We start from the raw sequence: 24,186 nt of genomic DNA on the forward strand, positions 1-24,186 counted from the left end.
GTGTATACTTTTGATATACACAGGAAGTGTCTCAGGGTAGTCTGCAGAGTTTCTGTGGTCAGAGTGTTTGTACAAGCCTATCTTTTAAAAAAGATTAGAGTGCTAGCGCCATATCTATTATCTACTATGCAAGTGGAGGTTATGAGAAATGTTAAACTAATTTATAAATTTCAATCACAGTACTTTAAATTACTTACTGGAAAAATTTTTACCATGTGACTTTACAGAATCTGTTGAGAACAGAAATTTCCCACGCATCGTCAAAGAAAAGAAGTTATTTTTAGCCGAGGCCAACATGTGCATCATGTATAGCCTGCTGTTCTATCTAGAAGTTATTTTCAGTCGAGGCTAACACGTGCATCGTGTATAGCCTGCTGTTCTATCTAGAAGTTATTTTTAGTTGAGGCTAACACGTGCATTGTGTATAGCCAGCTGTTCTATCTAGAAGTTATTTTTAGTCGAAGCTATCTATATCGATCAGACAAGCGTGAACTGTGTGTATTCTGCTGGTTGTTCTGCGAATGAGGTTAAAAATTTGAAGACTAGCTGCATTAATTATTACTAATCTTGTATTTAATATAATTAAGTATAAGCTTTATCAATGATGTCCTCATGTAAAACAAATAAAGGTATCTTTAGGCTACTTGTAAAAATCTCACTATGTGGAACACATGTACTAATTAGCCCACAAAATAAAAATCAGTTAGCTACCTGTAAATTATTGTTTTTAGTATTTTTATTACTTGTGTAAAAAGTTATAATCATTAGGGATTTCGATGTAAAATAAAATAAAATTTGAGACTTCTGTACTATATAATTCCCAGAATGCTGCACTATGGCACCCGAGCATGCGCATTAGCTGCAAAAACGATAACGTATATGCTAGCGCCCTCAGGCCAAGGGTGCTAGCAATAATGGTGGTATCCCTAACAGCCGACGCACATTCTACACCCCCTTTCTCTCTCTTAACTCTCATTCACTGGCTCCAAGAATGAATTCTTTTTATAAATATAAAGCTATCATAAATTATTTATAGAAGTTATTTCAATAAGTTGTAAGTTTTAGAAATTAGTGCAAATTATTGTTAGATTTCTGATTGTGTAATTTATAATACATGTATACAGAAGAGAAAAAATAAAATATTAAAATTGTATTGTTCAGGGTACTTTTCAAAGAATTTGAATTATGAGTTGTGAACACATCAATGCTATCAAAACTCTGGCATACTGGGCTTCCTCTGACATGAACTATGAACAAAGCTGTAAACACAAGATTAGTACTAAAAAAAAAGGTTGAGTGAATTGAAAAAATCATGTCCAAAAGAATACTGAATGGTAGAAAAACTCAGAAAACTGTGGATAAAATTACCATAGATAAACTTTTTAACTTTTGTAAAGAATTGAATGAGGAAGAAGAATCAGTTGTAACAGATTTTTTGTGAAAATAATTTGAATATATTATCCCATATTGAATCAAATACTTTTATTAATTCACCTATTACTGAAATGTATTAAATCATTGAAGTGTAGCAAATCATCAGGCTGTGACCATATTGTTAATGAATACATCAAATATGCTGCCTTTTTATGTGAAATTGTTCAATGCTATTTTTGAATCAGGTATTTTCCCTAGTAATGGTTGTGCGGGGAGATAATCTCTATTTATAAAAACAAAGGAGACGAATCACTGGCTGCTAATCATAGACCTATTACTCTCTTATCATGTCTTAGTAAATTGTTTACATCAATCATCAATGATAGATTAAACACTTATGCTGATGAAGTAGAATTAATTTTATGTAATCAAGCTGGTTTTAGAAAGAATTTTTCAACTCTAACGATCATATATTTTCATTTATATCTTTTACAATACTTGTTTAAAGGCACTTGAAAAAAATTATTTTGTGCATTTGTAGACTTCGAAAAAGCTTTTGATAGGGTGTGGCGGATTGATTTCTGGAATAAACTTTTGATGAGCAATGTTGATGGTAAATGTTTTAGAATAATTAACAACATGTATAAAGGTATTAAAGCAAAGATTACATTGAATGATAATTTTTCTGACGAATTTCCCTGTCAATTGAGAGTCCGTCAAGGGGAAAATTTGTCACCTATTTTATTTTCCATTTACTTGAATGACCTAGAAAAATTTTTGTTAACAAGGGGTGCTGTTGGATTTCCGTTTGTGGAAGAGAGACTTGAAAATGAAATTCAAATCTATGTCAAATTACTTTTGCTTATATTTTATGCTGATGATACGATTATTTTATCACAAACTGAAAAAGACTTACAACACAAACTTAATATTTTCTATGACTATTGTGATAAATGGAACCTAAAGGTTAATGTAGTGTAACAGAAATGGTGAAAATGCAATGGACCAGACCGGGATTCGAACCTGGGCCCCCTGAATCTCTATCTGAACCTGACTGACCGCTACTTTCCTCCCTCCTTAAATGTCTTAATACCTGAAGACATCAACCCAGGATCTTTATCCCCTGGCAGGCATTTTCACCTGTCAGTTCCAGGGGCTGGTCTACAGCACCAAATGTAAAGGAAGGGAGAAAATGCAACGGACCAGACCGGGATTCGAACCTGGGCCCTCTGAATTTCTAGTCAGGTGCTCTACCAACTGAGCTATACGGCCACAGGCGATTGAACCCGGCTGACCGCGACAGTAGAAAAGACTAAAATAATGATGTTTGGTACAAGAAATGTATCATGTTACAATTTTATATATGACTATAAAACTATTGAAATTGTTAATGAATTCAAGCATGTTGGTATATTCTTTAATAAAAATGGCTCATTAAAACAAGAATAATCAAATTTTGTCAAAAATTATTTTATCAGACAATAGAAAAATTACAAAAATTATGTATTCACTTATATGTAAAGATAATAATAACCCTTGGATAAAATGCATTAAAAACATATTAAATGGGTGTGGATTGTCATATGTATTGGGAAAATGAAGCTTTTTTAAACACAGACTAAATGCAAAGGTATTACAAATACTGAAGGATCAGAGTATACAGAAATGGAATGCACTTTTACCGTAAATACTCACCTATAGGTCGGTTCACCTATAAGTCGGTTATATATTTTGTAGCCTATTTTGGAGGGATTTGCCCTGACCCACTTATAAGTCTGTATAACTTTTTTCAAGAATCGGTTGACAATTTCTAACATTTTCACCCCTGTTTCAATTAATATTTTGTGAAATGCACTGATATTTAATAATTTTCTCAACAAATCAATTTCAATAATATACACTTACGATGAATAAATTCATTATAAATATGTAAATACTTGTACTTAATGCATATAATCTTAGAATAAATGAATAATATAATATGTCCAGTCAACGTTAATCATGATAATCGTTGGAGTATGAAGTTGTTTAAAAAATACTCTACATTAACCCTGTCCAGAAAAATTCAAGTCTTCTTAGGACTCGCCTATAAGTCGGATATAGAGTTTTGGACCAATTTTTAACTCCCAAAAATCCTACTTATAGGCGAGTATATACAGTATGTAATTCGTCAAAAGCAATTAATTACCGGTATTCTGTCTTTAAAAATTAACCAAATTTTGAATTTTATTTAGATGAACTTCCTAAAAATAAAAGAGAAATACAATGTAGATTTAGAGCATCAAATTTTAGATTACCTGTAGAGACAGGACCGTCACGATGGTTAAACATTCCAAGAAATGAAAGAGTATGCACCATTGCACCATATGTAATAATAATGATTTGGCTGATGAGTTCCATTACTTATTTAAATGTACAGATGAAACTATTAAAGAAATCAAGATTGGAAAACTTAGATAGATATTAAAACAGATAGACCAGATAAATAAATAATTGTAAAAATGTTAACTGCATGCTATGTACAATATTGTATTATATATTACGAATTACTTCTCTACAATACAAATGCTGTATTTATTTGAGAATAAATAATTTTGTTGTCGTCAAGATCTAAAGAAAGTCCTAATAATTGGCTGTTATTGTTATCAAAACACCTCTCTTGTGTAGCAGCAGACCACAGTCTCTGCAGATGTGACACCTGAGATCTATTGTTAAATGTTTGAATGACAGGCCGCTTACCATTGGTCTTAACTTAATATTGGGTCTTTGAAATGCACCAAAATTGTTTTTTATTGAGTCTGGACAAAAATATCATGGGAGGGAGGAGTGGAGTGTATTATGGGAGGAGGAGGGGAGTGTATTATGGGAGGGAGGAGGGGAGTGTATTTCCTAGGAGGGAGGAGGGGAGTGTATTATGGGAGGGAGGAGGGGAGTGTATTTCCTGTGAGGGAGGAGGGGAGTGTATTATGGGAAGGAGGAGGGGAGTGTATCATGGGAGGGAGGAGGGGAGTGTATTTCCTGGGAGGGAGGAGGGGAGTGTATTTTCCTCTATGCAGCTGTACTAGTAGCAGTATTTCCTGATAAATTTTCGACATAACCAACCTGAATGCCTGTCTGCCATTGACTACAGACAACACATGACCTCCAGGAATGACCTTTACCCTTGAACCTGGCCATAAGTCTTGCAGGTTTGTCACATTATCGCGAGGTATATAAGCATCTGATTCAGCTACTATTGATATGATCATAGACGGATCCACAGGGGTGGAGTAGTTGCCCAAGTGAGTGAATTCGTCCATCATTTCCCACATAAAGTCTAGTATTTCCACATCAAGTGATTTAAATGGCGGAGAATTGTCTACGTTGGGTTTACGTATACATGCATCATGTGTCATAGAAGAGAAGGATTTAGCTTTCCAATCATTCACAGTTCTCAGCTGTCGAATAGCTGTCCCTATACTGTCAACCTGTGAACCTGCGTCCCTAATGCGCAGCAGAGCTTGTTCTACGTCCTTGTGGTAATCTTGTACAGTGTAATCTCGGGATGAAAATCTGCCAGTCCCTTTCTACAAGAGGTGTATAGAGTCTGTAAGTCAGTTCAGTTCTTATGAACCTATAAAGCTAATCTTTTCAGTAGACAAATAAATATGAATACAGATTAATAGCATATAATATACAGAAAACAGAATTTCATTTACTCTTAATTATTGGTATTGATAGTGCATGTATTTAATTTTAGTATTCAATGACTAAATCATTTTATTATCTAGTGCCAATTGTAATGAGGACCAATACTGATGTTCCACCAATATCCCCCATTTAGCAAGTGCTGCCACTTTGTTTGATTAAGTTCCATTGAATTGTTCAAATTAGACTTTAATTAACAAAAGTATAACTTTCACTTTATTTTGTCAAGTTATAAGAGAGCTATATATATATATATATATATATATATATATATATATATATATATATATACAAAGCACTAAAATGACCAACGACACGAATAACGAGATTGTCAAGATTGTCGTTGGTCATTTTAGTGCTTTGTATAATTTTTTGTATTTGACCTTGTATCCATGTTGTGGATCCGACACTTTGAGGTATCGGGTGTTGTTGGAACTTCAGTGCTTTTATATATATATATATATATATATATATTCCAATCAATCAAAATCATTTGAACATGCATGCATTTACTGGTCAGTAATTTTGACCATGTCAAGCTGTTAAACTGAAATTATGGGGACGTGCATGTGCAGTGGTATAAGTGATTTTGACCATGTCTCCACATGTACTTATATTATGACTTTCAGTCCATTTCATAATGCAAGAATTCAGTTATTGATGTTTAAGTATTATCCAATTAAAATTTGGCTTACATGCTTGCACATGTTCATAAGTGATTTTGACCACACAAATCCGTAGAGAGTCCTAAAATATAATTGGAACCTAAATTTCAACACATTTCATTGAAAACTAAAATGTAATGGAAAATGACTTGATCTTAGTCTTCAAAAGACTGTACGCACATTCTTGTGCAGATGAATTTGATTGGGACATTTTCGTTTACATCAATCATTAGGCAATTCATATTATAAGCCTACAGTATTAATTCATTTTTATTACAGTCTTCTATGAGAAAGTTATGACCATTTTAGTACCATAAAATTGAAAGAAAATCAATCAATCTGTATTCATGTGTGAGTGTGACTTGGCACTTTTGTTGATGTCATTCAAAAATCAACAGGCATTCCTACCATATACCTACAGCGTTCATTTGATAACATTTCCAGCATCTATAAGAAAGTTATTATGGTTGTTATATTGTTTAATTCCAATTTAGCATGTGCATGTAATTTCAACCACATCAAACTATGGAGTAATAAACCCTACAAGCACGATAAGGTCTGTGTAAAGCTGATGACCTTAATAAGAAACACAGTCAAAACAATATGTTCTTTGTTTGGGAAACATCATTATGTATTGTGTGTACTTGAGAAAAGGAGTTAGTTGTTGATTTACTTTTCATATAAATAGAAGATTTAAAATGAATCTAAAATCATGACCCTATTAGGAGCAAACCTCTGGGGAGTCCAGCATTTTTCTGATTTCATGTTCGTATTCTTTGTCCTCATAATAGCTATTCTTTAAAACATCCCATCGTACAGCTTTTGAAAGAATACCCTGAAATTTAAAAATTATAAGCTGCAGTCATGTAGTCGTACATAATTTCAAACATTCGTATACTTCTAGGAAAGGATGCTAAAAACCATGGCCTTGTTACTACAGCTGTGCAGTGGATTTCTATCTGCACAGCATTTTGATTTAAGATATGTAATTTTATTTACAAAGGAAATTCTCTTGGACTTGATGCTTAACACATATACACAAATATACTGTATACAGCCTTATTTTCACAGTCATTTAATTTTTGCTGTTTTCCCTATACACCAAAACTGAGAAATTTGTCACAATCTAATGGATATGATAAGTGCAACGAAATATCAAAACCGACAAGAGGCCCACAGGCCTTATCGGTCACCTGAGTATTAGTCAAAAGTATCACTAGTCCCAAGGGCTACTGAATATCTAAGCTAAATTATAATATTCCGCAAAAGTACACATATAAACAGGATGTGTTCTTAAATTTAAATGCCCTTAGCATAATATAATATTTGTAACATAACGCAAAATGACTAATTTTGATCTGCTCTAGACTCAAAACCCTGGGGTTACAAAATTCACAATTATGGTACATCCTTTTAGAGAAGAAGATTTTTGAAAATTGGTCAATTTTGGCAGTTTTTGCTAGGCCCCAGGGGTGCAGGAATCCTGAAATTTACAATTTCTGTCAATTTTGTCCCATAGATGCTTCAAACAAAATTTCAAAATAATTGGAATGGCACTTATCAAGAAAAAGTTAAAAATGTTCAATTGTTCACACATTTAATCACTGACCATTTTAGCCCCACCTTGATACCAAAACCCCTACCCCTGGGATCGTAAAATTTACAATTTTGGTGAAGGGCTACCTGCTCATTCTTAATATCCATTTAGCTTCAATTTAGTATGAATAGCATTAAAGAAGATGTCTTATAAATGTTTTACACATAAATACTATATACCAAGTTTCGCCCTACCCTGGAGTCAGAACCTCTACCCCGGGAATCACGAAATTTATAATTTTGGTAGAGGCCTTCCTGCTCTACATCACTATGCATTTAGTTCTTCTTATACATGTGGGGTTCTAGAGAAGAAGATTTTTTGAAAATTGGTCACGATTTGGCAATTTTTGCACCTCCCCTAAGGCCCCAGGGGTGCAGGAGTACTGAAATTTTCAATTTATGTCCCCCTTGTCCTAAAGATGCTTCATATTAAATTTCAAAAGAATTGGAACGGTAAGTTATCAAGAAGTTGAAAATGTTCAATTGTTAACGCACGGTGACAGATGCAGACCAATTGCAAAAGGCCACCTGGTTTACTCAAGTGACCCTAAAAATGGTACTACTGATGATGATGTCCTTTGTGTAAGTAGCTACCTTCAAAGTGAATATTACCTAGCTATGACATTTATATAAAATATACTTTAAAAACAATGAATTTAAGTATCTGTGAAAACATTTGGGTAAAAAAAAAATTAACAAGAGTACCGTAAACGGTACATAATACGCCCGTGAAATGATTATAGGGTGTTTTTCTTGTGCTATAATTTGTATAACTTTGCTTCAGGTAGTATCAGCCATCATGAGGCTGTGACAAACTTTCATATGAACACAGGGTCTTAGCTTAAAAATCGAGATTTCCTCAAAATGGACCAAGTTCAACAACCTGTAATTTTTTCAAAAATGGAAGAAAATCAAAATCCTCACTTGAAAACTGTGGGAGGAGTAGGACGGACAAATTATGTACCCTCCATAGAATATTAATTTCCAAATAGACTAAGTTCAACAACCTGTAATTTTCTAAAAAATTGTACAAAAATCAAAATCCATCCCACATGCACATCTTCAATACCCATACAAACACTCCACAAAATAAGAAAGTCCTCACTTGAAAACTGTGGGAGGAGTAGGACGGATAAATTATGTACCCTCCATAGAATATTAATTTCCAAATAGACTAAGTTCAACAACCTGAAATTTTCTCAAAAATTGTAGAAAACTAAAATCCATCCCACATGCACATCTTCAATACCCATACAAACACTCCACAAAATAAGAAAGTCCTCACTTGAAAACTGTGGGAGGAGTAGGACGGATAAATTATGTACCCTCCATAGAATATTAATTTCCAAATAGACAAGTTCAACAACCTGAAATTTTCTCAAAAATTGTAGAAAACTAAAATCCATCCCACATGCACATCTTCAATACCCATACAAACACTCCACAAAATAAGGTCCTCACTTGAAAACTGTGGGAGGAGTAGGGCAGACAAATTATGTACCCTCCATAGAATATTAATTTCCAAATAGACTAAGTTCAACAACCTGTAATTTTCTCAAAAATTGTACAAAATCAAAATCCATCCCACATGCACATCTTCAATACCCATACAAACACTCCACAAAATAAGAAGGTCCTCAGTTGAAAACTGTGGGAGGAGTAGGGCAGACAAATTATGTACCCTCCATAGAATATTAATTTCCAAATAGACTAAGTTCAACAACCTGTAATTTTCTCAAAAATTGTACAAAATCAAAATCCATCCCACATGCACATCTTCAATACCCATACAAACACTCCACAAAATAAGAAGGTTTTCTCTTGAAAACTGTGGGAGGAGTAGGGCAGACAAATTATGTACCCTCCATAGAATATTAATTTCCAAATAGACTAAGTTCAACAACCTGTAATTTTCTCAAAAATTGTACAAAATCAAAATCCATCTCACATGCACATCTTCAATACCCATACAAACACTCCACAAAATAAGAAGGCTCTCACTTGAAAACTGTGGGAGGAGTAGGGCAGACAAATTATGTACCCTCCATATAATAATTATTTCCAAATAAAGGGGCAAAACTCCTGGAAAAAAGGTCGAAATGGATTAAAATTGCAGTATGATCTAGAGTGACCCACAAAGAAGCTACACAGCAAGTTTCAGCATGATATGTGAAAGGGAAATGAAATTATACAGAGAAAACCCCGAACGGACGGACGGACAGACGGACGGACGTACAGACATCGCTGTACCATAATATGTCCCGTCTAAAGACATCCATATAAAAACGTGAAAATAACTTAAAGTGAATTTAAAGCTGAAAAATTTATTGTGACCAAAATCGGGTGAATTTGATACTGTCCCTGCAATGCAGAATGTGTGACAGCTTTGTTCAGACTCACCCTGGTATATACTGGAGAAGCAGTGACACCAGCTAGGCAGGGAACCAGACCAATCGGTTTTGGCCATATTGTTGCAGCTAAGGAAGACATCTATAAAATCAGGCATGAAATGGTACTTTGTACATGTATCTTGCAAATGCTAAGCAATGCAGTAACTCTATTACATCACTCGTTAGGCTCTTTGTACATAGTATACTATTTTAGAGTACTCTAAATGAATTTTCCCCTCTTTCTTTTAAATTTACATGAAACAAAGCCATTCTGACCTAACAATATTTTACTTACAAATCCTCCCATTGAAATGCCAGTCAGACAAAATGGACCCCAGCCTTGTTCCTCACACCAGTGGAGCAGAACAACCGTCTCAAACATCAGGGCACCCCCCATAACTATCAAGTCACTAAAATTCTGTAGACTGGAGCGACTGCCAAATTCCATTTCACACATTAGAGAAAAGTGTCAGACACAAAAAGCATAGTGTAAGTCAATAGATTTAACATGAAATAACTTTCCCTTCGGTACAAGAGCATAATAAACACATCTGGGTTTTTTAATAAAAAGGTTGAAATATTGATGCTAGAGAAGGTTGGTTTGTAGTATGTTTTGTGAGAGGGTACTATCAACATTAAATGGAAGTATGCTTTGTATATTTTTTTGTGGATAATGCATCAACAATCAAAGTCTTCAACATCTTAGCTATTGGGTTTTTTAAATAATGTAAACCACATGCAATGATACAACCACATAGAAACTAGAGGTCCATGGGCCACATTGCTCACCTGAGCAGCAGTTCCTAGCATTAAACAAGCTTGAGCAAAACTATCATTATTACAAGCAGCTTGGTTCAGAAAACTTTTCAACGGTAACAACTAAAAATTTATTAATTATCAAACTTAGTTATTAAACTTAACTACAAATTCATTAATTATCATAAGCTCCCCTTTGAAGGGGTCATGGCCCTTCATTTAAACAAACTTGAATCCCCTTCACCCAAGGATGCTTTGTGCTAAGTTTGGTTGAAATTGGCCCAGTGGTTCTGGAGAAGAAGATGAAAATGTGAAAAGCTTACTCTGACGCCGACAGACAACAAATTTTGATCAGAAAAGCTCACTTGAGCCTTCAACCCAGGTGAGCTAAAAATACTGAAATATTGGGTTTTTTAACACAAAAATCCACAATTACTAATTTTGTGAAACTTACAATTGATCCTTTGGTTTCCTGGTACCGTCTAATATGTTGTTAAAGAAAGTATATCAATTGTATAATCAAACTGATTTATGGACTGACACACCAACATAACACGAGGCCAAGCAATGAAAATGCAAGCAAAAATTCATATGGATACACATAAATTATTCAATTTTTAAGAGAAAAGGATACAAAATGGACTTTCAATGATGACCGATCCAATGCCATGTTCATTCAATAAAGGTTCAGCCATTAATCTTCTCCTCAGAATATACCCCTACATCAAAAAGAAATGCAGACAGTTTACATTACCTATGTAGTACATGTGAGTAGATACTATAGACATTTTATATTACTAATGTCGTACATGTGAGTAGATAATGTAGATTCCCTAATATACACAAATATTCAATATTCACGTTAATTAACAATATAAAGTCCTCACATGATATAAGGAAACTACAGTAATTTCAGTGTCTGTGAAGTGCACACTCTTAATTTTTTCTAGACTGTCTAGCATTTGTACTGAATAGACTTGTGTAGTCATAGAGTTATGTTCTAGACTGTAGGCATTTATAATGAATAGAATTTTGTAGTTATATATTTAATGAAGTAAAAACCTACATGGTCCCCAGTGCCTCCATGATGGATACAGATTGGTTTAGCAGGTCCTTGCCATCTGTGGGGGAGAACCATCTGAAACCTGTCAATAACTGATCAGAGTTCATTTCATAACAGCTATATCATTAAATAAAATGTCACATGGGTCAAATTTTACAGTAAAACGCACTTCCGAACGTGACACAAACTTTATCAAGGTACAAAACATTTTTTGATAATAAAAATATACAAATTGATTAACAAAAAATTATCTCATTAACCACCCATTCAAGTGTTTAGGGTGAGATGCAGTGGTCAGTTCCATGTTGCATAATGTAAACAGGTGACCCAAAGGATGAGTTGTGTAGATTATAGGACTTTTACCTTGCACGTTTGACCACACTGGGCATGACCCCTGGAATGATTTTGTCCCATGGTGAGTGAAATTCTCCCTCTAATACTCTAACATTTCCTTCTACTTTCTCCTGTATTGAAAATTACAATTATATAATTCACTGTATAGAGATTATCAAAGATTTGAAAGTCAAAAGGAAAATTCTTTAAATTTTTTGAACAAGAGGCCCATGGGCCACCTGGCTCACCTTGGCTCATATTTAAAGATTTTTCCTATGTATATGCATGTAAAACTTTGATCTCTATTGTGGCCCAAACCTACCCCCGGGGGCCATTTTACAAACTTGAATCTGCACTATGTCAGGAATAAGCTTTCATGCAAATGTAAACTTCTTTGGCCCAATGGTTCTTGAGAAGAAGATTCTTAAAGATTTTCTCTATATATTAGTATGTAAAACTTTGATCCCCTATTGTGGCCCCATCCTACCCCCAGGGGCCATGATTTTAACAAACTTGAATCTGCACTATGTCAGGAAGCTTTCATGTAAATGTAAACTTTTCTGGCCCAGTGATTCTTCAGAATATTTTTAATGATTTTCCCTAAATATTAGTATGTAAAACTTTGATCCCCTATTGTGGCCCCACCCTACCCCAAGGGGCCATGATTTTTACAAACTTGAATCTTCACAAAATCAGAAACTTTCATAGTTTCCTAGCCCAGTGGTTCTTGAGAAGATCTTTAAAGATTTTTCTTATATATATATTTGCATGTAAAATTTTGATCCCCGATTGTAGACCCATCCTAAACCCGGGGCCATGATTTTAACAAACTTGAATCTGCACTATCTATGTCAGGAAGCTTTCCTGTAAATCCAAGCTTTTCTGGTCCAATGGTTCTTGAGAAGATTTTTAAACGACCCCACCCTATTTTTGCATTTTTGTGATTACTAGTATCTCCTCTTTGAAGGGGGCATGGCCCTTCATTTGAACAAGAGGTCGACAGGCCTTATCGGTCACCTGAGTACTAGTGAAACAGTATCACTACTCCCAAGGGCTATGAAATCTACAAAAAAAATTCCTGTTCTGAATATCTAAGCTAATTTCTAATGTCCATCAGCAACAGTATAAAACAAGATGTGTTCTTACAACTTCGATGTCCTCAAAAAATCATACACTGATGAAAGGCTTTAAATAATATAATAGGTGTATTAACATTAAAAGATATGACTAATTTAGACCCATACTAGAGTCTGGGTTGTAAAATTACCATTTTTTGTACATCCTTTTCTGCTATTCCTAAGTATGCATTTAGATTTTATACGGTATCAGCAAACTTACAGATAAAAACCGTATACTAAGTTTGGCCCCACCCTGGGGTCAGAACCCCTAGCTTGGGGATCATGAAATTTACAATTTTGGTAGAGGCCTTCCTGCTCTACATCACTATGCATTTAGTTCTTTTACACCTGTGCAGTTGTAGAGGAGAAGATTTTTAAGAATAAAAGTTATCTTATCTTATCTTATCTATTACCCTTCTGCTAAAGATGCTTCATACCAAATTTGAAAGGAATTGGAATGATAGTTAGCAAGAAGAAGTTAAAAATTTCTATTTTTCACACATTTAATAACTGACCATTTTGGCCCCACCCTGATACCAAAACCCCTACCCCTGGGATCATCAAATTTACAAATTTGGTAAAGGACTATCTGCTCTTTCTAAATATCTATTTAGTTTCAATTTAGTATCAATAGCACTAAAGAAGATGCTATTCAAGTGTTTTACACATAAACAATATATACCAACTTTGGCCCCACCCTGGGGTCAGAACCCCTACCTCAGGGATCGTGAAATTTACAAATTTGGTAGAGGTCTTCCTGCTCTACATCACTATGCATTTAGTTTTTCTTACACATGTGTGGTTCTTGAGAAGAAGGTTTTTGAAAATTGGTCAATTTTGGGAGTTTTTGCCCCTCCCCTAGAGCCCAAGGGGGACAGGAGTCCTGAAATTTACAATTTATGTCCCCCTTGTTCTAAAGATGCTTCATAACAAATTTGAAAAGAATTGGAATCGTAGTTATCAAAAAGTTAAAAATGTTCAATTGTTAATGCATGACGGACGGCAACCAATTGCAATAACTCAGGTGACCTAAAAACTAGGTGAATGGTCAAGGTCACAAGATCAGCAAATCTGGTATCGTTGGAAAGGTCTTCTCACAAAAAATTCACATGCTAAATATAAAAGCAGTACCTTTTATGATTTGAAAGATATGGCTTATATTAAAAAATTTTAAAAGTAGGTGAAAGGTCAATGTTAATGTCACCAGGTCAAAGATTTTGGTTTCAATGGAAAGGTCTTGCCACAAGAAATACACATACCAAATATGAAAGCTCTACCTCATATGTTGTAAAAGATATGACCAGGGTTAAAGTTTTTGGCCAGGCCAAAAACTATATGCCTCCGAGCCTTTGATTCTGGGGGCATAACAAACAAGAGGCCCAAGGGCCTAGAATCGCTCTTCTGATAAATTGTACAACATCACCATTTCTATTCTTAGCCTCTTAGTATTCTAAATCTTTAGTTAAATCCTAAGAATTCAAAAAAAGTAGGTCAATGTGACCTACTTTTTGGTTTACACATTTTAAGAACCCAAGAAATATCAACTGACAAAGTTTGATGATTTTAAGCCAATTAGTATCTGAATATTGAAATATAGCTGTCAAATTCCAATCATAGGTCAGGGTGACCTACTTTTTCGTCAGCGAACTCCGAACATGCAAGACCCATCAACTGACAAAGATTGATGACTGTAGGTCAAATAGTATCTGAAATATATAAATATAGCCGTCCAATTCCAAAAGTAGGTCAAGGTGACCTACTTTTTCGTCAACACCCTTCAAACATGCAAGACCCAAACACTGACAAAGTTTGATGACTGTAGGTCAAATAGTATCTAAATTATATAAATATAGCCGTCCAATTCCAAAAGTAGGTCAAGGTGACCTACTTTTTGGTCGACACCCTTTGAACATGCAAGACGCATCAACTGACAAAGTTTGATGACTGTAGGTCAAATAGTATCTGAAATATATAAATATAGCCGTCCAATTCCAAAAGTAGGTCAAGTTGACCTACTTTTTGGTCGAAACCCTTCGAACATGCAAGACCCAACAACTGAAAAAGTTTGATGACTGTAGGTCAAATAGTATCTGAAATATATAAATATAGCCGTCCAATTCCAAAAGTAGGTCAAGTTGACCTACTTTTTGGTCGAAACCCTTCGAACATGCAAGACCCAACAACTGAAAAAGTTTGATGACTGTAGGTCAAATAGTATCTGAAATATATAAATATAGCCGTCCAATTCCAAAAGTAGGTCAAGGTGACCTACTTTTTGGTCGAAACCCTTCGAACATGCAAGACCCATCAACTGACAAAGTTTGATGACTGTAGGTCAAATAGTATCTGAAATATATAAATATAGCCATCAAATTCCAAAAGTAGGTCAAGGTGACCTACTTTTTGGTCGACACACTCCGTAGACTCAAGATGCATCAACTGTCAAAGTTTGATGATTGTAGGTCAATTAGTGACTGAAATATATAAATATAACTGTCAAATGCCAAAAGTAGGTCACAGTGACCTACTTTTTGGTCGATACACTTTGAAGACTCAAGATGCATCAACTGACAAAGTTTGATGATCCTAGGTTTTACAGTGCCCAAAATATGCATCTAAAATTGAAAATGTGAAATTTGAGTATCTGCAAAATTCAAAAAGTAGGTCACTGTGACCTACTTTTTTATAAATATGTTTCAAGGCCTCAAGATGCATCAACTTACAAGATTTGATGATTCTAAACCTCTCGGTATTTGAAATAACAACTTAAAATATATCTATAAATGATAAGCCATAAAATTCAGAAAGTAGGTCACAGTGACCTATTTTTCAGTTGACGCATTTCAAGGTCCCATGATCCACCAACTGACAAGTTTTGATGATCATAGGCTTCAAAGTGTCCAAGATATGCATCAAAATTAATTTTAAAATAAATACCTGCAAAATTCAAAAAGTAGGTCACCGTGACCTACTTTTGAGACAACTTGACACAAGGTCCTAAGATGCATCAACTGTCAAAATTTGATGATCCTAGTCCTTATAATGATTAAAATATCAAAGATTTAAGGAAATATAAATTTAGGTCAACTTTGAAGTGACCTTGAGACCACGCCCTTCGCCCCAGGGTAATGCCTTGAACAATTTTTAATCTACAACATATCCTCATCCTTATGTGTAAGTTTGGTGATAATCTGCCCAGTGGTTCTTGAAAAGAAGATTTTTTTAGCAACCACTACTTTTGTTTGTATTTTCCTGATTATCTCCCCTTGTTAAAGGGTCACATCCCTCTATTCAGTATGTATGAAAGCCCTTGGGCCAATGATACCCTGTAACAAATTTGAAAAAAATTGGCCAAGGGGTTCTTGAGTTATAGCCCTTTTTCTAAAAAGTTTACGCACACCGCACAAATGGCCATAGCATTAGCTCTTTGAGCCTTCGGCTCAGAAGAGCTAAAAACAAGAATATCAGTAAAATTAGATGGATGCTTCCTGAACTGCATCTAACCAATGAACTACTTCATATGACGAATGACTTGCACAATGATCAATAACTGTTGAAATGAATGTTGTTGTTTTTTAAATGAGGTATATGTTCTGAGTGACCTTGACCTTTCAAAAATGACCTTGAGAGACTTCGGTCCAAAATATCAATAACTTTTGAGATATTATTGAAATGATTTTTTTTTTAAAATAAAAGGTATATTTGGGTGACCTTGACAAAATAACCTTCAGCGACCTTTGTCTGAAAGCCATTTGGCTGTTACTTATTTGTGTAATATATGATTAATACCTGTTAAAAAAAACTGTTGAAATTGAAGAAAATTTTTGTTTTATAAGGTATATGTTCTGAGTGACCTTGACATCTCCAAAACTACCTTGGTCCAAAAGTCCCTGTCCCAAGGAATATTTGTGATAAATTATGATCAACTTCTGATGAAAGGTTTAGGAGATATATAATTTTGGACGGGCAGACAACTATATGCTTCCCTGAAAAATTTTGCAGGGAGAATAGCAAATATAAATAGTCTTAATCCATAAAAATTAATTTTATTCAGAACTTTGACTTGTGCATATGTGCTGGCCAGTATATGTACATGCACTGAATTTGAAACTTACATGGAAAATATCTACTGCATGTTTCTTGTCAACCAGACTGTATGCTGCATCTCGAACAGACAAAACCTTCCTAAGATCCAGCAACCTGAATAATAGATATTGAATAAATGTTACAATATTTATCTATGCTTCCTGAAACTAAATATCACTAACATATCAAATTTACAGTTATGAAAATTAAACAATTATTTGATGATTCAATGCTTTTAAAAAGTTGACTTCCTTGTACCCCTTGGTACCACATACCAAAGGCCTATCTATGTCAAAAGACAAAAAAGTTATGGTCTGGAGAAAACAAATGCCCAAAAATTTATTTTACCTTTACATAAAAGGTCAAGGACAATGGTTATCAAAAATGGTATGCAACACACTGTCTTATGGTATACCCACATACCAAATATTAAAGGCCTATGTCAAAAGACAAAATCTATGGCCCAGACAAACTGTATTAGAAGCATAAGAAGCAAAGCAGAAGAATTCACATTAGAACAATATGTCCCTGTACCAGATATCACAGGTTTGACCTACTTTTCCCGTACAAGGTGTTTCCTTGTTGCCAGGCAATGATTTAGCTGGTGGGAAAATTTACCAGAGGGTTTGTGAGAAAATCACTTCTCACGATAAAAAAGATTACTAATACCCAGCCTGTGCTGTTACCAGAGCAATGACCAGAAAACAAGAAATTGAGGATGACCATGTTCAACCCCTTAAAACTGCTGGTTATCTCATGAAATTGACCAATCCATTTAACAGTGAGTCTCAGTTGAAATTCAGTGATGATGATCCCATCAGCAGTAAGATCAGGGCAAGGACACCCTCAGTCCACAACTGTTACTTTCCAAACAGAATAAAGACCTGGGTACTGTCCACCAGAAAAGGCCTTCAAAGTCGGAGAGTGCTATTACATGAAAGACAGCATCCTTATGCAAAAATGGCAACCACTTGCTGCACTCGCAGATGAAGAAGCAAGGATTCTCGTCAACAGCCCCTTTCAACATTGATTTTTCTGATAAATAACCACATTGTAAGACAGATGCTTTGAAATTAGTATTCAAGACTTTAATCTATTCAATAAATTTTTCCCATATCTAAAGTAAATGTACTCTAGGACCTTGTAGACAAACGACCACTTCAGGAATGCTTTTTCGAAATCTATCAGCACTAATAATCCAAGCCAAGGAAGTCTATCAACTCTAATAATCCAGGCCAGGGAAGTCTATCAGCACTAATAATCCAGGCCAGGGAAGTCTATCAGCATTAATAATCCAGGCCAGGGAAATCTATCAACACTAATAATTGAGGCCAGGGAAATCTATCAACACTAACAATTGAGGCCAGGGAAGTCTATCAACACTAATAATCCAGGCCAGGGAAGTCTATCAACACTAATAATCCAGTCCAGGGAAGTCTATCAGCATTAATAATCCAGGCCAGGGAAGTCTATCAGCACTAATAATCCAGGCCAGGGAAGTCTATCAGCACTAATAATCCAGGCCAGGGAAGTCTATCAGCATTAATAATCCAGGCCAGGGAAGTCTATCAGCAATAATAATCCAGGCCAGGGAAGTCTATCAGCTCTAATAATCCAGGCCAGGGAAATCTATCAACACTAATAATCCAGGCCAGGAAAGTCTATCAGCACTTATAATCCAGGCCAGGGAAGTCTATCAACACTAATAATCCAGGCCAGGAAAGTCTATCAGCACTTATAATCCAGGCCAGGGAAATCTATCAACACTAATAATCCAGGCCAGGGAAATCTATCAGCATTAATAATCCTGGCCAGGGAAATCTATCAACACTAATAATTGAGGCCAGGGAAGTCTATCAGCACTAATAAATCCAGGCCAGGGAAGTCTATCAGCATTAATAATCCAGGCCAGGAAAGTCTATCAACACTAATAATCCAGGCCAGGAAAGTCTATCAACACTAATAATCCAGGCCAGGGAAATCTATCAGCACTAATAATCCAGGCCAGCGAAGTCTATGAGCACTAATAATCCAGGCCAGGTATTTTTTTAAATTCTGTATATGTCATTAAATCATACATAAATCTAGTGTTTTTACTCATATATCTTCCTTTCGTATATTCAGACTGCGTATATGAAATAATTGAAACTAGTATTGTTTTTCACCTACGTACGACTCAGACAACCAGAAATAAGTTTATATAAGCATTTAGTAAAGTAATGGACTGCCATTTTTTAAAATATTGTCTTGGCTTTTCACCTTTTGGTAGATATAAAATAATACCAAGTCTTTGTGAAATGGGTAGTTCTTTTTTGTTGAAAATGCAATTAATTGCTTGTTATTATTTATTTTAAATTATTCCAAAAGAATTTCAGAAACTTCACCATAAACCCATCACTACCAGGGGATTTATCATTCTTCATATTTTTTAACAATTGCAAAATTTCACTTTCTACAACCTTCAAGAGGGTTTGATGCATGTCCATCAATTTTTTTCAGATCAGGTGAATCTATAATTCTACTGAGATCAATATCATGACAATAAGTTCCAAATCTTTATTTACATATAATGTTTAAACATTTACTCACACAAAATTTGTTTTTGTTGAGATCAGAAAACATTGAAAAATTGCCATGTTTTAAAAAAGTGGTCATTTTAAAAATTGCCATTTTGAAAATTTTGTAGAGATTGGACAACATTCAAAAATGTGATTCTTTTCTACAGTTATCTTATGAAAATTTCTGAAATTTCTAAATTTTCATTTTACTATTCTATTTGCCATCCTCAACTACCTCTACTTATCAAATTTTGTTGAGATTGGAAAATGTTGAAAATTTGAAGCATTTTCGGTGGTTTCCATTTTTATGATAAATAATTATTTGCTAAATCGATAAATAATTAAAAAAGAAAGAAAGAGACAAGGACAATACACTTCATTCTTGTAAGGAAAACTTTCCTATGACTTGATGTGTTCTTTTAAGGAATTCTTTTCTATGACTTGATGTGCTCTTTTAAGGAATTCTTTCCTATGACTTGATGTGCTCTTTTAAGGAATCCTTTCCTATGACTTGATGTGCTCTTTTAAGGAATTCTTTTCTATGATTTTAAGGAAAACTTTCCTATGACTTGATGTGCTCTTTTAAGGAATTCTTTTCTATGACTTGATGTGCTCTTTTAAGGAATTCTTTTCTATGACTTGATGTGCTCTTTTAAGGAATTCTTTCCTATGACTTGATGTGTTCTTTTAAGGAATTCTTTTCTATGACTTGATGTGCTCTTTTAAGGAATTCTTTCCTATGACTTGATGTGCTCTTTTAAGGAATTCTTTCCTATGACTTGATGTGCTCTTTTAAGGAATTCTTTCCTATGACTTGATGTGCTCTTTTAAGGAATTCTTTCCTATGACTTGATGTGTTCTTTTAAGGAATTCTTTTCTATGACTTGATGTGTTCTTTTACTTTTTCAAACTCCAAGAAAAGGAAAAGACATTGCAATATGCAATTTCTAAGACATTCAGTATTCTGTTGAATGCTTAGGTGGGTACAATGTATACATATGTTATAGACTATTTATGTAGATAACAATAAAAGTTATGAAAGCATAAATTTTGTTTATATCCGCCGTTGGTATACATTAACTGACCGTATTAAGAATTATTTGTTTGAATTAGGCTATTAAATAAACATGAATATTATTTATTCCCTTTTTGACACGAGTGCTACTTTCATCAAAGAAAGATGGTGATTACCGAAATTTTTGTTTGAGCTATTTTATTATTACATACTTATAAACTTACTTAATTCATGCTTCCCTGCAATTTGGGTGGTTGCATGACAGATGGTAATCGTCCTTTAGACAATATGCAGTGATAAGCATTTGTACCCACCGCGTTGACATGTAATTATTTTTTGCATCTCACCATGCATAAGAGTTCAACAAAGGGAAACAGCTATTGGGCAATTGGAAATTGTGTACTGGGATTACTAGTTTGACAATACATATTTTACCCCTTTTCCACATCAAATTATTAATGCATGTATCCATGTCATGATTCATGTTCATTCATATCAAACTAACAATATCAAAAGGTCTGGTTTGATCATGTCGGATTTCCCCCCACAATTATTAATGGACAGTTAATAAAGTACAATTTGGGAGATGCAATTAATGAGTTACAAAATGAGAGTGACGGAGTTTGCACTACATGACAAATAAAGGGAGGTGCAATTAATGAGTTACAAAATGAGAGTGACGGAGTTTGCACTACATGACAAATAAAGGGAGGTGCAATTAATGAGTTACAAAATGAGAGTGATGGAGTTTGTACTGCAATTAATGAGTTACAAAATGAGAGTGATGGAGTTTGCACTGCAATTAATGAGTTACAAAATGAGAGTGATGGAGTTTGTACTACATGACAAATAAAGGGAGGTGCAATTAATGAGTTACAAAATGAGAGTGATGGAGTTTGCACTGCAATTAATGAGTTACAAAATGAGAGTGATGGAGTTTGCACTGCAATTAATGAGTTACAAAATGAGAGTGATGGAGTTTGCACTGCAATTAATGAGTTACAAAATGAGAGTGATGGAGTTTGTACTGCATGACAAATAAAGGGAGGTGCAATTAATGAGTTACAAAATGAGAGTGATGGAGTTTGTACTGCATGACAAATAAGCCTTCATTACATCTAAGTGACGAGATCAAAAGTTCAATGTCTGATAAAAAACTAAATTCACATAGTTTTTACCAAGACCCCCCCACTTCTTCTAAAACTAAATATGTTGAATGTTGAAACTAATCAATTAACAAGTAAAAACAATACTTTGTATACCATTTTTACTGTTTATTCACAAATGAACATGTACATTAAAACTATTAAACTATAAAACCATTAAATGTTCATTAAAATATAATATTATTACATGTATGTGGTTTTTAACAGTCTTTTGTCTTTTTTTTTTTTTCCCACTAAAGTGTAATCAATGTTGGATGACAGAAACTTACGGGGGTTTTTACCCCCCTCCCCCTAACTATTTGAATTTAGATTTTTATCCAACATTGATCTTTTGATCTCGTCTCTAATACATGTACCTTTTAAGGTGCTTAGGCTGTCCCCATCCCTTCACAAACTGCCCAGTGAGGATTAGATTTCGAAACAGACTGTCAAAAACACTCATTCCTTCTCTGTAAGTTTCTCCGTGGCATCAGAAATACCAAAACAAGGGTTTTTCTGAAATGGAAATTTCACAGAAAATAGTACCATAATAAAGTCATGACTTTATCAATATATATACATAATGTATATATCTATGATTAAAATTCTTGATCTTTTGGGATAAGAAATCTGTAGTGTACATCAAAATATTCAATTACTTATGTTCTTCTATCGCTGATAATATACCTAGTTCACTACTGTTGCATCAATCAATGTCATTTTAGCAGTCAACAAATGTCTAAACAATACACCAATACCCACAATGCTGTTGACTGGGAAATTTTCACTACTGTTTTATTATTTTCCAATTCAAAACCATCCCTTATAGGCATATTAAAAAAATTCATAGTGAATTTAGGTTTACTCATTGTTCTGACTTTAAAGAATTTAGGTGAATTTGTTTTTCAGTAATAAGGGCCGGGGACTTTCCTGTATACAGTAACTACTAGTTAATGCCATATTTTTCCTAATCTCAATTTCAACACTAGTATAATCTTCTGGCCATGCATTCTAGAAATAGATTCACATCAACATATTACCAGTAAACTAAAATTACCAGAGGCCCATGGGCCACAATGCTCACATGAGTCAACCCAGTCCTGCTGTTCTCCTCAGAAGAACATTTTAAAAACAATAATTTACCCAATCTATTCTCATGAAATTTTTACTCTCTATGTGCAACCACTGTACCAAGTTTGGTAACTGTCGAGCAAATAGTTTTCAATATATTGAGCAGACAATATTTTATTTTGCCCAGTTTGACCTTTGACTTTGTGATCTCAAAATTGACACAGGTCATCTACTCCTTAGGTAGAACCAGGGTACCAAGTTTAATGTTTGTGAAGCAAAGCATTCTCAAGATATTGAGTGAACAATTTGACCTTGACTTTTCACCTGAAAATCATTTGGGGTGACCTTTCATCTTGGTCTACATAATAATAGACTGACCCTTGATCTTTGACCTTGTGACGAGAAAATAAAAAGGGGATATTTACTCTCTAGGGGCAACCACTGTACCAAGTTTAGTAACTGTCAAGCAAAGAACAAAATCCAATAAGTGAAAGAAAAAGGTGATGAAATTTTAAAGGACAAAGAATTTTATGATTTTACTTTTGTCACAAAAGTATACTTCCATGAAAGATGAAGATAACAAACAGTGATCAATCTCATAACTCCTATAAGCAATACAAAATAGATAGTTGGGCAAACACGGACTCCTGGACACACCAGATCAGGTGCCTAAGAGGAGTAAGCATCCCGTTGACCGGTCACACCCGCCGTGAGCCCTATATCCTGATCAGGTAAACGGAGTTATCCGTAGTCAAAATCAGTGTGCCAAGAACGACCTAACAATCGGTATGAAACATGCTAGACAGCATTTGACCCAATGATAGGTTGTATTGATGAACTAGATCGTTATAACAACCATAGAATTTGCGAAATGCTGACTTCAATCGAGACTGTTGAAACCCCTGTACCATCAACTTGTTTGTTAGTAGCTTGCCTCAATTTAAAAACTGACCATACACAGAACAAGCTCTTGTGTATCGAATCAGTTGAGAGATTTAAAAATTGTGACAGTGTAATTCCTCCTATTTAGTTCTGAAAATCAGTCAGGAGAAGCTCCATAGGTTCTGACCAGAGATTCAGGGGTCAAATGATAATCCTGTGCCTGTTATATTTTCACCATACCAAGAATTTCAATAAGAGTCAACAGGACACAATTTGTATCTGCAAGGTTCAATTCTCCGAAATTGTCAGTTCAAATTTGAAACCTCCTCCTTGGGACTACGCTTCTCTGAGTTATATATATGATACTGGAGCCATAAAAAATTGGAACTCTTTAAAAAAAAAAAAGAAGTTACTAAAACTATGCATCACTTGGGCGACTCTTGCATA

At 34.6% G+C, this 24,186-nt stretch overlaps 1 protein-coding gene across 3 annotated transcripts in view; it reads right to left on the reverse strand.

Moving 5' to 3' along the window:
• Positions 1 to 24,186, reverse strand: part of LOC125680380 (protein ABHD18-like) — a 33,598-nt gene that overhangs the window by 4,606 nt on the left and 4,806 nt on the right. For 2 of the 3 annotated variants that reach the window (XM_048919935.2, XM_048919936.2), the window contains exons 2-11: positions 22,164 to 22,302; positions 17,098 to 17,182; positions 11,895 to 11,995; positions 11,535 to 11,613; positions 11,103 to 11,187; positions 10,923 to 10,950; positions 10,008 to 10,146; positions 9,723 to 9,812; positions 6,460 to 6,561; positions 4,477 to 4,940 (exon numbers count right to left, since the gene is read on the reverse strand). In XM_048919935.2, coding sequence (XP_048775892.1) covers positions 4,477 to 4,940; positions 6,460 to 6,561; positions 9,723 to 9,812; positions 10,008 to 10,146; positions 10,923 to 10,950; positions 11,103 to 11,187; positions 11,535 to 11,613; positions 11,895 to 11,995; positions 17,098 to 17,182; positions 22,164 to 22,249 — 1,259 coding nt within the window. In that variant the 5' untranslated portion in view covers positions 22,250 to 22,302. The remainder of the gene's footprint in view (positions 1 to 4,476; positions 4,941 to 6,459; positions 6,562 to 9,722; positions 9,813 to 10,007; positions 10,147 to 10,922; positions 10,951 to 11,102; positions 11,188 to 11,534; positions 11,614 to 11,894; positions 11,996 to 17,097; positions 17,183 to 22,163; positions 22,303 to 24,186) is intronic. The other variant, XM_056154456.1, reaches the window with a different exon arrangement.

The sequence above is a fragment of the Ostrea edulis genome, chromosome 2 (genome assembly GCF_947568905.1).
Source record: "Ostrea edulis chromosome 2, xbOstEdul1.1, whole genome shotgun sequence".
NCBI classification, from domain to species: domain Eukaryota; kingdom Metazoa; phylum Mollusca; class Bivalvia; order Ostreida; family Ostreidae; genus Ostrea; species Ostrea edulis.